At 48.6% G+C, this 15,500-nt stretch overlaps 1 protein-coding gene across 11 annotated transcripts in view; it reads left to right on the top strand.

Annotated features, from left to right (window-relative positions):
• The window catches only part of agrn (agrin), a 540,540-nt gene that overhangs the window by 394,171 nt on the left and 130,869 nt on the right, over positions 1 to 15,500 (top strand). For all 11 annotated transcript variants that reach the window (XM_085967315.1, XM_085967316.1, XM_085967311.1 and 8 more), the window contains 3 exons: positions 1,739 to 1,963; positions 4,469 to 4,693; positions 7,756 to 7,962. In XM_085967315.1, coding sequence (XP_085823441.1) covers positions 1,739 to 1,963; positions 4,469 to 4,693; positions 7,756 to 7,962 — 657 coding nt within the window. The remainder of the gene's footprint in view (positions 1 to 1,738; positions 1,964 to 4,468; positions 4,694 to 7,755; positions 7,963 to 15,500) is intronic.

Here is a 15,500-nt window from a genome sequence, read left to right as displayed (position 1 = left end):
GGGAAAAAATACTCTGGGGAAATTCCTCTCCGATCTGCAATCAAAACCAGTCAAGGAGATCACATGGCCCACATGTTACCTATAAGGACACTTGCCTTCTATATGCTGCTGTCAGAGGCAAGGATTGAAACCATCCATTTTGGGTGCTGGGCTAGTGGCAGAAGTTCTGTTTCATTTTTATTAGCAATTTGCCACCAAGTTTCACAGTGCCATCAGTCGCGAAGAAACTGCAGTTGGTACTGGGCAACCGGTCTCAGGCCAGTAGCTGCACAGGCATGATTCATGGACAACACTGCTCGAGTTACTCTGCCGGCTGCGTGTTGCACTCCAGGCAGAGCTCGGTTTCCGCATATGTGCAGGGGGCCCCCCTACCGGAGGATCTGGTAACTGGGACCACGTTACGAGAGTTTCATTTATACAATACCCTGGGGGGCCAGCAAACACCGTCAGCACTTTTAGAACCCATCTGGACCGTGCTCTGCCGGGTCTGACCGTGCACTGCAGTTGTACTCCACATGACGTCAAGCCCAGGTGGAGTAAAAGAGAGGTCTCGTACCACTGCTCTCCAGAGTCAGATAGAGGCCTGAGTTATACCGGATACTTGCCTTTATTAGCTGAGGCATCGAATATAAGAGCAGGGAGGTTATGCTTGAACTGTATAAAACACTAGTTAGGCCACAGCTAGAGTACTGTGTACAGTTCTGGTCACCACATTACAGGAAAGATGTGATTGCACTAGAGAGGGTGCAGAGGAGATTTACGAGGCTGTTGCCAGGACTGGAGAATTTTAGCTGTGAGGAAAGATTGGATAGGCTGGGGTTGTTTTCTTTGGAACAGAGGAGGCTGAGGGGAGATTTAATTGAGGTGTATAAAATTATGAGGGGCCGAGATAGAGAGGATAGGAAGGACCTATTTCCTTTAGCAGAGAGGTCAATAACCAGGGGGCAGAGATTTAAAGTAATTGATCGGAGGTTTAGAGGGGAGTTGAGGAGAGCTGTTTTCAGAATCACAGAAACCCCACAGTGCAGATAGAGGCCATTTTGGCCCATCGAGCCTGCACCGACACATATTCCACCCGATCCCCGTAACCCCTGCACCAACACATATCCCACCCTATCCCCACGTATTTAATCCCCCTAACACTAAGGGTCAATTTATCATAGCCAATCAACCTAATCCGCACATCTTTGGACTGTGGGAGGAAACCGGAGCACCCGGAGAAAACCCACGCAAACACGGGGAGAATGTGCAAACTCCACACAGACAGTCACCCGAGGCCGGATTCGAACCCGGGTCCCTGGTGCTGTGAGGCAACAGTGCTAACCACTATGCCACTGCTTTCACCCAGAGGATGGTGGGGGTCTGGAACTCACTGCCTGAAAGGGTGGTAGAGGCAGAAACCCTCATCGCATTTAAAAAGTATACTTGGATATACACTTGAAGTGCCGTAACCTACAGGGCCACGGACCAAGAGCTGGAAAGTGGGATTAGGCTGGATGGCTCTTTTTCAGCCGGCACAGACACGATGGGCCGAATGGCCTCCTTCTGTGCCGTAAATTTCTATGAGTTACACTTTCACTTCTATATCACTTTGCAGCAATGCAGAAACCGCAGTATAACTGCACTCCAAATTCAGCTGGAGGGTATCCAATGAAATAGAACCTGCACAACTCAAATCAAAAGGAGATGGTTGACTGTACCTGCTCTAAAGGCCGCTTGTTTTCTTTTTGTGTTGCAGGCTTGAAGGACCCCTGCAGCGAGGTGACCTGTGGGTATGGCAGCACCTGTATCCAGTCGTCCGATGGCCAGTCGGCCAAATGCGTCTGTCCCACCACCTGCAGCAGGGAACCGGAGAGGATGGTTTGCGGCAGCGACGGCAAGGATTACAAAAACGAGTGCGAGCTCAACAAACATGCCTGCGATGACCACAAGAACGTGTACAAAAAGTCCGATGGACCCTGCGGTGAGTGAGGACGGGCAGATCTGAAGACCAATTCTAAACTGCCAAAAGGAAAAGAGGTCACAGGCTTGCTAGGCATCTGCTGGCATAAGTTAGTCCCCCATGGTTAAAAAGGCTTAAATTATGAGGACAGGTTGCGTAGACTAGGCTTGTATTCCCTTGAGTATAGAAGATTAAGGGGTGATCTGATCGAGGTGTTTAAGATGATTAAAGGAGTTGATGGGGTAGAGAGAGAGAAACTATTTCCCCTGGTGGGGGGGAGTCCAGAACAAGGGGACATAACCTTAAAATTAGAGCCAGGCCGTTCAGGGGTGATGTCAGGAAGCACATTCTTCACACAAAGGGCAGTGGAAATCTGCAACTCTCTCCCCCAAAAAAGCTGTTGAGGCTGGGGGTCAATTGAAAATTTCAAAACTGAGATTGATAGATTTTTGTTAGGCAATGTTATTAACCAAGGCGGGTAGATGGAGTTAAGGTACAGATCAGTGAGCGGCGGAACAGGTGCAAAGGGCTAAATGGCCTCCTCCTGTTCCTATGGTTACAAGGCTGTGTGTGATGCCATTGAAATTTGTTCTTCACCGATGAATGTGCTATTTGGGTGACCTTGCCTTCACCAAGGTTTATGCTACACTAGAGGATCAGTTGTTATGTGTGTTCTTTCAGATCCTATTGAGCATGCTTCCACCACCTGCTGAGCTCACAGCTCTGAATTCACACCAAGTATTTAGAGAGTCTTTCTCCGTATTGATAGACTGGCCCCTGGGCTGTGATTATTTATGTGACTTGGTCTTTCCAAACATCCCCTGATGGCATAATGGATAAATGCGCTTTGCGATCCCCTCGAGTGAGGAGGAGGAGAAAGATCTCGCCAAGGTTCCTGTTCCTGCAGCAGTCTGGTTCAGCACTGATGCCTCTGCCCAATTAGCCTGCTAGCACGGACAAGATAAGAGCAGAGGCGAAGGGTAGTTGCTTGTGCGAGGTGCAAGGGTCGGCCAGCACCTCATGAAACTAGTCCAGCACTTTTATGCAAGAAGACAAGAAAATCCTGTGAGAAATATTATTCGTAAAGAGCTATTCTCTTCCAGATTGTCCCAATTTTCAGGTGCGTGTGTGTTTTCTGCCCGCCCCCCCCCCACCCCCCCACATTGTAAAAGAAATGTGATCCTCGCTCTCTGATAATTGCAGCCTTGACTGCTGGTCTCTCGGGTACATTCAGTCATAACATGTCGCGCTGACTTCCCCGAGGGTCTTGTGTTTTAGCTCAATGCCTACTCTAAGACTAAGTCGTGCAGAGCAGATCTCGGCAGGCCCAGCACTTGAAGGAGCTGTCCAGACTGAGATTGGTAGATTTTGGTTAGGTAACGATATCAAGGGATATGCAGCAAAGACGGGAAAGTGGAGTTGAGGTGCAGCTCAGCCATGATCTAATTGAATGGCGGAGCAGGCCCGAGGGGCTGAATGGCCTCCTCCTGTTCCTAAGGTTACTGTGTTCCTAAGGTACCCCTGGGCTCGAGAGGAGAAGCATCGGCCAGAGCCCCCCTCCAGATTGTTGTCCAGGGGACACGTGCTAGTGTGTGTGGGTGATGTTACATATACACGCACACTGGCTGCACCTCACTCCAGAAACAAATAGCCTACCAACGCTTGCTGTCGAGACATGAATGCGAAGAATGTCTACTGGAGTGAGGTTCTGGAGGACGAGTGGCACCCGTGGAACCGGACTACAGCAAGAATCGGGGACGCGATGGAGCCCTGGCTTATTTTCCTGTTGCTAGCCCAGCTTTGCTGGTTCTGCTACACCATCGCGACCCCAGCTATGATCTACCAAACCAGTATGAATCGAGAGTCGCGACCATCTCTACTGCTGAGCACCACACCCGGGAGAGATGGATGAAGGTGGTTCTAAGAAACCCAGTTAATTGTTATGACTGGCTGATGCTGATTCACCAGCAGTCAATGCTGCAGTTATCAGAGAGCGGGGCGATCACATTCCTTTTGTGATGTCAATATCACAACATCGGAAATTTGGGCGCGTGCTTTTCCAACGGAAAAGGAACATTTGGAAACTTGCAGGCAGTGAATTTCTGATTTGCTTTCCCAGTGGGTGAAGCTTCTTAATGGAAGCGTGTAGCCGTAAAATTGCACCCCCCACCCCCCCCACATTAATATGTCTGGAATGTGTTATCTGCAAGAGCTAAATTGTAATATTGATGCATTTAAGGGGAAGCTGGATAAGCACATGAGGGAGAAAGGAATAGACTGTTACGCTAATAGGGTGAGATGAAGAGGGGTGGGAGGCACGGACCTGTTGGGCCGAATGGCCTGTTTCTGTGCTGTAAATTCGATGTAAATGCGATGTAATTCTGTGGAACACGTGAGTTTGCTGCTGTTGGAGGAATAGGTGTTTAGCTCCAGTGTTTCAGTGTATATGGCGTTTTGATGGGCAGGAAGGGGAGTAATGCTGGAATCCTCAACCGGTCTGTTAATTGCTTCTTCTGTTGTGTACAGACCCGTGCAAAGATGCCCAGAACGACCTGAATAAGGCGTGTCGAGTTCACCCGCGAGCTCGCAAACCCGAGGTGCTGCTGAGACCTGAAAGCTGCCCCACGGAATATGAGCCGGTCTGTGCGGACGACGGGCAGACCTACAACAACAAGTGCACCATGGAGCGGATGGGCGCTATCAAAGGCATTAACCTTCAGAGAGTTCGCTCGGGACCCTGTCAGACTCGAGGTGAGCTGCGCCGTGTTGTTAGCCCTCGGCTGTCTTTGAAGATCTACTTTGTGGTGTAGTAGTCACGTTCTTCGGTTCAAAGGTTAAAATTGGGGTTCAGTCCTGGGTCTCCTTCAGTGCTTTGCAGCTACCGATTTAATTTTAACATATTTGCCAATTTTTCCACAACAAAAAAAAAAAATCCCTCTGGATGTCTTCAGAACTCAACCAGTTTATTTATTTTCTCCCTGAACTCGTTCCTCGGGCGGGGTAAGACCAAGGACAGAATGATGCTTTGTTTTCAATTTGTTTTCGGGATGTGGCTGATGGTGGTGAGGCGACATTCGATGCCCGTCCCCTCATCCAAGCAATCGTTTGTACAACTTGAGTGGTTTGCTAGACTGCTTCAGAGGGCATCACGAGGCAACGCCACAGCGACCGACTGGAGTCACGTGTAGGCCAGACCAATTGGTGATGGTGGGGGGGTGGGGGCAGCTTCCCGTGAACCAAAGGGCATGAGTGAACCAATTGGGTTTTACTACATTCCACCATTCATTTTTTTTATAGTGCCAGCCCACAAATCTTTGGAATTCTCTACCCCGGAGGGCTGTGGAGCCTCAGTCGTTGAGTATATTCAAGACAGAGATCGATAGATTTTTGAATATTAAGGGAATCAAGAGATATGGGGATAGTGCAGGAAAGTGGAGATGAGGTAGAAGATCAGCCATGATTTTATTAAATGGCGGAGCAGGCTTGAGGGGCCAAATGGCCGACTCATGCTCCTATTTCTTATGTTCTTAATTACCAGCTTTATTGGATTCAATTTCATGACTTGCCGGGCTGGGATTTAAACTCAGGACCTCTGGGTTGCTAGTTCGAAACCAAAACCACTACACTATTGAACACAGCGGCACCATTTTGCTAGACATGTCATCTTTTCAATCCCAATGCCCTACCCTCTCTCATTGTGGAGAACTAGGTGGGAACATGGGATGGTGATAGGGCTGTAACAGTGTCGGGTCAATTCTGCGACCCCTGCTCCCATTTAGCGAGGCTCCATGCTGGGATTCTCGCCTCACAATGACCCCTGTAAGATGTACACTGCTCACAACGGTGTTCACTTTAGCTCAGTGGTAGCACTCTTGTTTCTGAGCTAGAAAGTAATGGGTTTACTGCCTCACTCCAGCGACTTCAGCACATATCTAGGCTGACACTTCAGCGCCGTGCTGAGGGAGAGCTGCACTGTGGGAGGGGCAGTACTGAGGGAGCGCTGCACTGTGGGAGGGGCAGTACTGAGGGAGCGCTGTACTGTCGGAGGGGCAGTACTGAGGGAGCGCTGCACTGTCGGAGGGGCAGTACTGAGGGAGCGCTGCACTGTCAGAGGAGCAGTACTGAGGGAGCGCTGCACTGTCAGACGGGCAGTACTGAGGGAGCACTGCACTGTCGGAGGGGCAGTACTGAGGGAGCGTTGCACTGTCGGAGGGGCAGTACTGAGGGAGCGCTGCACTGTGGGAGGGGCAGTACTGGGAGCGCTGCACTGTCGGAGGGGCAGTACTGAGGGTCCGCACTGTCGGAGGGGCAGTACTGAGGGAGCGCCGCACTGTCGGAGGGTCAGTACTGAGGGAGCGCCGCACTGTCGGAGGGTCAGTACTGAGGGAGCGCCGCACTGTGGGAGGGGCAGTACTGAGGGAGCGCCGCACTGTCGGAGGGTCAGTACTGAGGGAGCGCCGCACTGTCGGAGGGTCAGTACTGAGGGAGCGCCGCACTGTCGGAGGGTCAGTACTGAGGGAGCGCCGCACTGTGGGAGGGGCAGTACTGAGGGAGCGCCGCACTGTCGGAGGGTCAGTACTGAGGGAGTGCTGCACTGTTGGAGGTGCCGTCTTTTGGATAAGACGTTTGCTCCCTCAGGTGGACAGAAAAGGTTCCATGACACTATTGGAAGAAGAGTAGCGAAGTTCTTCCTTTGTCCCGTCCAACATTTATCGCTCAACCAACAGCACCAATAACAGATAATCTGATCTTTTATCTCGTTCCTGTTTGTGGGTCCTTGCTGTGTGCAAATTGGGTGCTGCGTTTCAATATGTTGCAACAGTGACTACACTTAAGGATATTAATTGGCTGTGAAGCACCTTGGAACATTCTGAAGTTAGCGCTCCCGCGGCCGATTTTCCCAGGTAGCACCCCGAGAGGGAGGAGGAATGCGCTCCGCATCCCTCTTGGGGCGCTGCGAGCCAAAACCACGGCGCTACATGCCGCAGCGCCATGGTACTGCAGGCCTTCCTCACCTTCTTAAAGGGGAAGGGCCTGGCACCATCGCCGGCGGCGCAGCACCACGTGGCGCTAACGGTTAGCGCCGCCGCTGCTAACCTCCCGCTGAATTTCACGGGAGTGGTTAGCGGCGCCGCGCCCAGGCTCTAGTTGATTTGCGGGAGGCGCAAATCAACCGAACTTAGCCCCCATAGAATTTTGTAGCACAGATGGAATTCATTGCCCACTGTGTGTACTCTTTGAGTTCTGCATTTAGTCTCATTCTCCTACCCTCTCTGCATATCCTTTTAGATTTTTTCTTTTTCATACACCTATCCACTTTCCTTTTATAATGGATTCTGTTCCCACCACTGTTTCTGGTAGGCAATTCCCAACAACCCTCAGCATCATTTTATTCCCCAACTTCTCCCTTTGTCCTTATCTTACTTACCGACTAACTGACCAGTGGAAACAGTGTTTCCCAATTTAGTTCACCCATTTTCGGAATTTTGAACAGCACAATCCGATCTCTTAACCTTCATTGTTCGAATGAAAAGAGCCCAGTTTCCTCCAGTCTTTCCCCATTAATAAGCCCCTCATGTCCTCATCCCTGATACCTTAGTGACTCTCTTCTGCTTCCTTTGGCATCTTTCCTAAAGTAAGGTCCCCTCAACACCGGGCACGATACCCGAAATGATGATCTGTGTAGATTTTGCATTTTCCCTTCAGGTGCTTTTGCCAAGCTGTAGCACCTTCCCCCGCCCTAACACCCCGCAGGTCTCTGCCGCAGAGTGCTGTACTGTAGGACTAAAATCGACTCACTGTTTCGATTGCAGACAAGTGCCAAGAAGAGTGTACGTTTAACGCCGTTTGTCTCAACCGAAGGGGTAGTGCCCGGTGCTCGTGTGACCGCATCATTTGCGATGGGGCCTACAAACCCGTGTGCGGTCAGGACAACCAAAGCTACAGCAATGACTGCGAGCGCAAGCAAGCCGAGTGCCAGCTGAGAGCCTCCATTCCAGTCAAGTATCCGGGTCCCTGCGGTAAGTACTAGTGGCGACCCGCTTTGGTGAGCATTCCAAACATCTTGCCTGGATGTAAAGCTCCATGTTGCCGTGACCTCTGTAAAAATGCTGCGTATTGCATTGCTTCGTTGTGACTTTAAAAAAATCCTTCCCTTGTGTTCTAAATGTTGTCTTCTCACCTCGACAGAAGTGAAGTAGGATTAATGTTGCAATTTAGTTCCTCTTCACCACTCTCCCATTTCTCCTCTGAATCCATTTCCCATCATGTCACAGTAAAACATTGTTCTCCGTGCCCATTACATTTGGTAGTGCCAGACCACAGTTCCATCACCGTGTTTCCCTTGCTATATTTTCAAGTGTTTTTTTTTCCAATTGTGTTTTCTTGTATGCAGTGTCTCACTGATGATCACCTCTTTTTGTCTTGTCTCGGAAACTGTCCAATCGCAGTTGGAGCGGCGCGCCACTGTCTCTGCAAGTTCAACCTCTGACCTTATCTGTGAGGGCTCTTCGGACCTTGAATGTGACCCTGCTGGACCAGGGTTGGCAGAAGTTGTCAAGTGAGGGGGATGGTCAGGTTTTGTGTGACCCAGAAGGATTTGCTTTAAGAATGCAACTTTCTCAACCCAAAAAAATACTTGCAGGAAATGGAGCTGATAGTTTCAAATGCTGTCATTAGTTCCCCTCCCTTTTTTTTTATATAGGAAGAACAGTTTTTAAAAAGAACTCTTGATTGCTTTTAATGAATTGTAATGTTTCTAAGATTGTGAATATTTTGGGGATCTTTTAAATAATACATCCCCAAGCACTCTATGTTCTGTCTTCTGCTAACGAGGAGCTAGAAAGCTTCTTTAAGGTTGGATGCTTCTTCTTGTTTAGAATGCATTGCTTGTCCCTTTTCAGATACTGTAGTTTCAAAAAGAACCTGGTTTCAAAGTATTTCCCCCTAAAATTTGCATGTCACAAGATGGGGTGGGATTGGGGGGTGGGGGGTGGTGTGAGAAGACCTGCCTCTGTTCCACTTGGATTCTTTGTCTTGGTCAGTGAGAAGGGAAAACAAGCTCATACAGTTGTGCGTGGTTTTCCGCACAATTTCACGTGCTTGTGACACGATCTGCCAAATGCGTCTTCAGGTTCCAGTCTTTGACAGATCCAAAACAAGATGTTAGACAATTACTTTTCATTTATCTTAACATTTACCTTCACCACCTAGAAGGACAATGCCAGCAGGTACAATGGGGACACCACCACCTCCAAGTTCCCCTCCACGTCACACACCATCCTGACTTAGACATATATCGCCGACCCTTCATCGTCGCTGGGTCAAAATCCTGGAACTCCCTCCCTAACAGCACTGTGGGAGTACCTTCACCACACGGACTGCAGCGGCTCAAGAAGGCGGCTCATCACCACCTTCTCAAGGGCAATTAGGGATGGACAATAAATGCTGGCCTTGCCAGCGACGCCCACATCCCAAGAATTAATTTTTAAAAATTAGCCCCTTTATATCACAATTATATTTTTTAAAAGATGAAATTCATTGCATACATTCAGACAAGTGTAAGTTGATCTGTAAAAGACCTTCTGGCAACAGCTAATTCGCATGCGATGGGGACAGATAGATTAAAGAGGCTGCGTTAATGAATTTATCTAATTATTAAATGTTCCAGCGAATTCATTTCTGTTCAGATTATGCTGCTTGTGCTCTTGGTGTTGTGCAGGAAGTTTGTGGCACAGCATTCCGACAGATGGCGACATGAAACCCCGCTGTCATGAATTGAGGACTCGATTGGTATCAAACTGGGCCAGCGAATATTCAGCCTAGCCTGAAGATAGAGCCTCGTCCTAATTGGAGGGCTCCAGTTCTAATCCCGTCCTTGGCGGAGCTTCAGGAGCGCTGATCCAGGCGACTAGATGGAGCACTTTGTAGGGCAGGTGAAAGCAGTAATGTCACTTCCACCTCTGTGGCAGATCGCGTCCTGTCAGCTTGCCAGTTAATGGCGCTCATGCCAATCGTGAAGAATGCTTCTTGGCACAAGCAAGAACGGTGATGGAGGGGATTTTGATAGGGTAGTGAGGAAATAAACGAATGCAGGTTTCCAGTTCTCGTCTTCGCCCCTCCCGATCTCTGTAATTTCCTCCAGCCCTCCAAGATATCTGTGCTCTTCCAATTCTGGCCTCTTGGGCATCACCGATTTCAGTCGCTCCACCATTGGCGGCCATGCCTTCAGCTGCCAAGGCCCAGAGCTCTGGAATTCCCCTCCCTAAACCTCTCCACCTCCCTACCTCTCTCTCCCCCTTTAAGGCGCTCCTTAAAACCTACCTCTTTGACCAAGCTTTTGACCAAGTTGTCAGTTTGGATACAGTCGTCAGCCTGGTTGCTGAACCTGTGTTGTATCAGCTCCCCTTGCAGTGCCGGGTGGAAGAGCTCATCTCAGCCAGTTCCGCCCAACACCCAGATGGCTTCCAGATACGCTGCTGAAACAAAACTATCATTCTTTGAAAGCAGCACAAATGGTGACACTCACTCTTCAAACAGATATCTTTTGACCAAGAACACAAACAACAACAACATGCATTTATATAGCACCTTTAGCATAGTAAAAACGTCCCAAGGCGCTGCACAGGAGCGTCATCAGACAAACATTGACAAGCAGATAAAGAGTTATTAGGACAGATGACGAAAAACTTGGTCAAAGAGGTCGGTTTTAAGGAGCAACTTAAAGGAGGAAAGTGAGAGAGGCGGAGAGGTTTAGGGAGGGAATTCCAGAGCTTAGGGCCCAGGTAGCTGAAGGCACGGCCGCCAATGGTGGGGCGATGAAAATCGGGGAAGCTCAAGAGACCAGAATTGGAAGAGCGCAGAGATCTCTGGAGGTTGCGGGGCTGGTGGAGTTACAGAGATAGGGAGGGCGCGAGGCCATGGAGGGCTTTGAACACAAGGATGAGAATTTTAAAATCAAGGTGTTGCTGGACCGGGAGCCAATGTAGGTCAGCGAGCACAAGGGTGATGGGTGAACGGGACTTGGTGCGAGTTGGGACACGGACAGCCGAGTTTTGGGTGCGCTCAAGTCTACGGAGGGTGGAAGACGGGAGGCCGGTCTGGAGTGCGGTGGAATAGTTGAGTCTGGAGATAACAAAGGGACAGACGAGGGTTTCAGCAGCATACAATGCTAATTAGCCAGTAAATTGGCCAGAGCAGAGGAATTAGTGCTCAGCATCAAATGGTAATCGAGCCTTGTGTTCCAAGGAGCGACTAAACCAATTCTTGAAATAATTTGGCCATGCTGAGCAGTTTTGTTTGTAAAAACTGAGCCCCACAAGCTGCTGGAGGTGGATGTTTTGGGCCTACAGTATCTCTGTGTGTGTGTGTGTACGTGTATCTGCCGCATTCTCTCGTGCATGGACCATCCTTGTCTTCATGAATCATAGCTTCTTAAACTGTGCATGTAACAGCTAGCCAGTTGCCTGGCGTGCTGATTGCAATCTGTCTTGTGTGCATGTTATGCAAGTTTGCATAAAGGGTGTAAAAAAAAAAAAGTGGATCTCACAGACAGATTGACAGTAAATCGGATTAGGAATTTTCATTAGACTGACTGCTAGCTCCATCCTGAAGGGTCTTGACAAGCTTCTTTTCATATTGTAATGTCTGTGCGTTGATTGTTCGAAGATAAAGCAATTACGGCCCTGCAGTCGGCGGGGTCTGCTTAATATTTAACTGGAGCAAACTTTACTTATTCACAAAGCAAAACACGGTCTTCCTTGGTTTGCAGTTAAAATGTGTTCGATTTTATCAATCTATCCTCATCATCTCATTTAACTACCAGGCTCTGTTGTTGGCATTTGCACTGAAAAGCAGACTGAACATTGTAAGCGTGCTTCTCTCGTATCGCATGTCCCCCCTGCCTCCGCCGACCTGGGACCTGATTCATTCTACGTGAGGTCCAAAATCCTAAAGGCAACAAAAAATGATTTAACCCTTTAACTCAGAAAGGAAGCTATTGGCGCTTAAAGATATTCCACCCCCAAAGAAACCCTCTTGCGGTTAAGCGCCTGTGATTAATGCCAAGTGTCAGTGTTCCATCCAATTTTTTGGGGGGGGGTACCCTGGCCCCTTTAATGGGCTGCGTGGCCCATTCACATTTCCGTGCATGCGCGTTTTTTTCCATTTAAAAGCGGCCTGCGCAGGACCTCAGAACCGCTGCGCAGCGGCGCAGCTTAACCGGAACATTGCCAAATGTATCAATTTTCAGCCCAGTTTCTATAAGAATCAGATTTCTATCATGTGAAATATCGTCAAAATTGACCCGAAGAAGAATTTTAGGGATCGTTAGTTAAGACGTGTAAGCATACATGCTTTTGTATGGAATCCCTTTATCCACTTGTGACTAAGGCATTAACCGATTTATTTCTTGAAAGTGTTGGCTCGCAGATTACCGCATTTATCAGTACAGTAATATCACGCAGTGTGGGTTGCCCATTAGTGTAGTGATTCCCTTCCGTTACCTTAATGTGCCTGTCGTTTGTCCTGTAACATCCCCTCCCTCTGCCTTTATTTTCCTTACTCCTCACCCTCCCTCAGTAAAAAAGCATCAAGGCACTGGAGAAGGCGACTGTTCAAACTAGAAAATTCCAGAAATCTCCGTCCATGCTACGTGGCGGGCAGAAAAGCTGTCGGTATTTTGAAACCGGCGCATTCTGTACACACAGGGTTAATGAGCAGAAACACAGTGATTTAACTGGTGTGAGTGGACAGTTAGAGGGACGTTCTGACACCTGTCAACATCAAATTTCTTTTAAGGAATTTTCAGCTTGTAGTGCACAGTTTTTTTTACAACAACAAATACGATTTCATTTTAAGAAGTGACTGTTCAAGGTGCTGCTTCTTGTGTGGTGTGACTGACTGTAACTCCAATTCACAGCAAGGCCCTATAATGTGATCAGGTTCTGTTTCAGAGGCGGTTGACTCTCAGTCACATCTCTCACTGGATCTGGCCTTCAGTAACCTTGGCAAACCTGCAGTCCCGTGATTTCACTGCCAATGCTCCCAGCGCTGCACCGCCCCGATTAGGGAGTCAGTCTATAGAGAAATGGAGACGTGTGTCCCTGGAAGCTTCACCATAGAAACATGACCAGCTCTTCAGAATAATTTCAGACCATGCTTGGTCGCTGCTTCATTAATGCTCCCATGCTTTATCAGGTTGCCGCCCTTGCCACAGTACCGAAACTGCTCTCATCAAAGTCACAAATGACATCCTTTGTAACTGTGACAAAGGTAACCCTCCTCTTCCTTCTTGACTTGTCTGCAGCCTTTGACACGATTGACCACTCCATCCTTCTCCAACGCCTCTCCATCATCATCCAGCTGGGTGGGACTGCACTCGCCTGGTTCCATTCTTATCTATCTAATCGTAGCCAGAGAATCAACTGCAATAATCTTCCCACTCCTGCATTGTTACCTCTGATGTCCCCCAAGGATCTATCCTTGGCCCCCTCCTATTTCTCATCTACATGTTGCCCCTTGGCGACATCATCCGAAAACACAGCGTCAGTGTCTACATGTATGCTGACGACACCCAGCTCTACCTCACCACCACTTCTCTCGACCCCTCCACGGTCTATAAATTGTCAGACTGCTTGTCCGACATACAGTTCTGGATGAGCAGAAATTTTCTCCAATTAAATATTGGGAAGACCGAAGCCATTGTTTTCGGTCCCCGCCACAAACTCCGTTCCCTAGGCACTGACTCCATCCCTCTCCCTAACATCTGTCTGAGGCTGAACCACACTGTTCGCAACCTTGGTGTCGTTTTTGACCTGAAATAAGCTTCTGACCACACATCCCTGGCATAACTAAGACCGCCTATTTCCACCTCCGTAACATCGCCCGTCTCCCTCCCCGCCTCAGCTCATCCGCTGCTGAAACCCTCATCCATGCCTTTGTTACCTCTAGACTTGACTATTCCAACGCACTCCTGGCTGGCCTCCCACATTATACCCAATATAAACTTGAGGTGATCCAAATCTCGGCTGCCCGTGTCCTAACTTGCACCAAGTCCCGTTCACCCATCACCCCTGTGCTCGCTGACCTACATTGGCTCTCGGTTAAGCAACGCCTCGATTTCAAAATTCTCATCCTTGTTTTCAAATCCCTCCATGGCCTCGCCCCTCCCAATCTCTGTAATCTCCTTCAGCCCCACAAGCCCCCCCGGGATCTCTGCGCTCCTCTAATTCTGCCCTCTTGAGCATCCCTGATTATAATCGCTCAACCTTTGGTGGCCGTGCCTTCTGCTGCCGAGGCCCTGAGCTCTGGAATTCCCTGCCTAAACCTCTCCGCCTCTCAACCTCTCTTTCCTCCTTTAAGACACTCCTTAAAACCTACCTCCTTGACCAAGCTTTTGCCCTAATTTCTCCTTACGTGGCTCGGTGTCAAATTTTTTGTCTTTTAATACTCCTGTGCAGCACCTTGGGACGTTTTACTACGTTAAAGGCGCTATATAAATACAAGTTGTTATATAAGAAAACCATTTTTATCTTTCATTTCATCCTTAGTAAGCAATAACAACTGTCAAAAATGAGTGAAGCCAATTACCAGACTGAGCGTCAACATCAACACTTTAATTTAAAAGAAAATTATCCACTTCTCCGGGTTAGAAAAAACATGTCTTAACTAATGATCCCTGAAGTGCTTCTTCATATACACCATAACATCTGAAAAATCTGATCCGTACTTAACAGACTAGACTGAAGATTATTGGTGATGGGTGAGGGGGCTGCTATAATTGGCTTCAGCCCTCCTGGGCCAAGGGAAGAGAACATAAGAACATAAGAAATAGGAGCAGGAGTCGGCCATTCGGCCCCTCGAGCCTGCTCCGCCATTCAATGAGATCATGGCTGATCTTCTGCCTCAATTCCATTCACCGGCCCTATCGCCATATCCCATGATGCCTTTACTAGTCAGAAATCTATCGACTTCTGTTTTGAATATGCCCAATGACTGAGCCTCCACAGCCCTCTAGGGTAGAGAATTCTAAAGATTCACCACCCTCTGTGTGAAGAAATTTCTTCTCATCTCAGTCCTGAATGGCCTACCCTTTATCCTGAGGCTGTGGCCCCTGGTTCTAGTCTCCCCAGCCAAGGGAAACATTCTCCCAGCATCCACCCTATCAAGCCCTGTAATAATTTTGTATGCTTCAATGAGATCCCCTCTCATTCTTCTGAATTCAAGAGAATACAGGCCTAGTTTATTCAATCTCTTCTCATACGACAGTCCCACCATCCCAGGAATCAATCTCGTGAACCTTCGTTGCACTCCCTCTATGGCAAGTATATCCTTCCTTAGGTAAGGAGACCAAAATTGTACACAGCACTCCAGGTGTGGTCTCACCAAGGCCCTATATAATTGGAGTAAGACTTCTTTATTCCTATACTCAAATCCTCTTGTAATGAAGGCTAAGAGAAGGATTAGCCATGTTGTCTGCTCCTGATCACCGTCCAGTGACTCCTGCTGAAGCTGGACTCCAGTGTCCTCCTTGTCAGCCCTCACTCTCCGTAAACTCCAC

This window comes from Somniosus microcephalus, chromosome 25 (assembly GCF_052327205.1).
Source record: "Somniosus microcephalus isolate GS21.2 chromosome 25, FLI_Smic_1.0, whole genome shotgun sequence".
NCBI classification, from domain to species: domain Eukaryota; kingdom Metazoa; phylum Chordata; class Chondrichthyes; order Squaliformes; family Somniosidae; genus Somniosus; species Somniosus microcephalus.
Note: the sequence above shows the minus strand (reverse complement) of the source record. Positions and strands in the feature narration are given on the sequence as shown.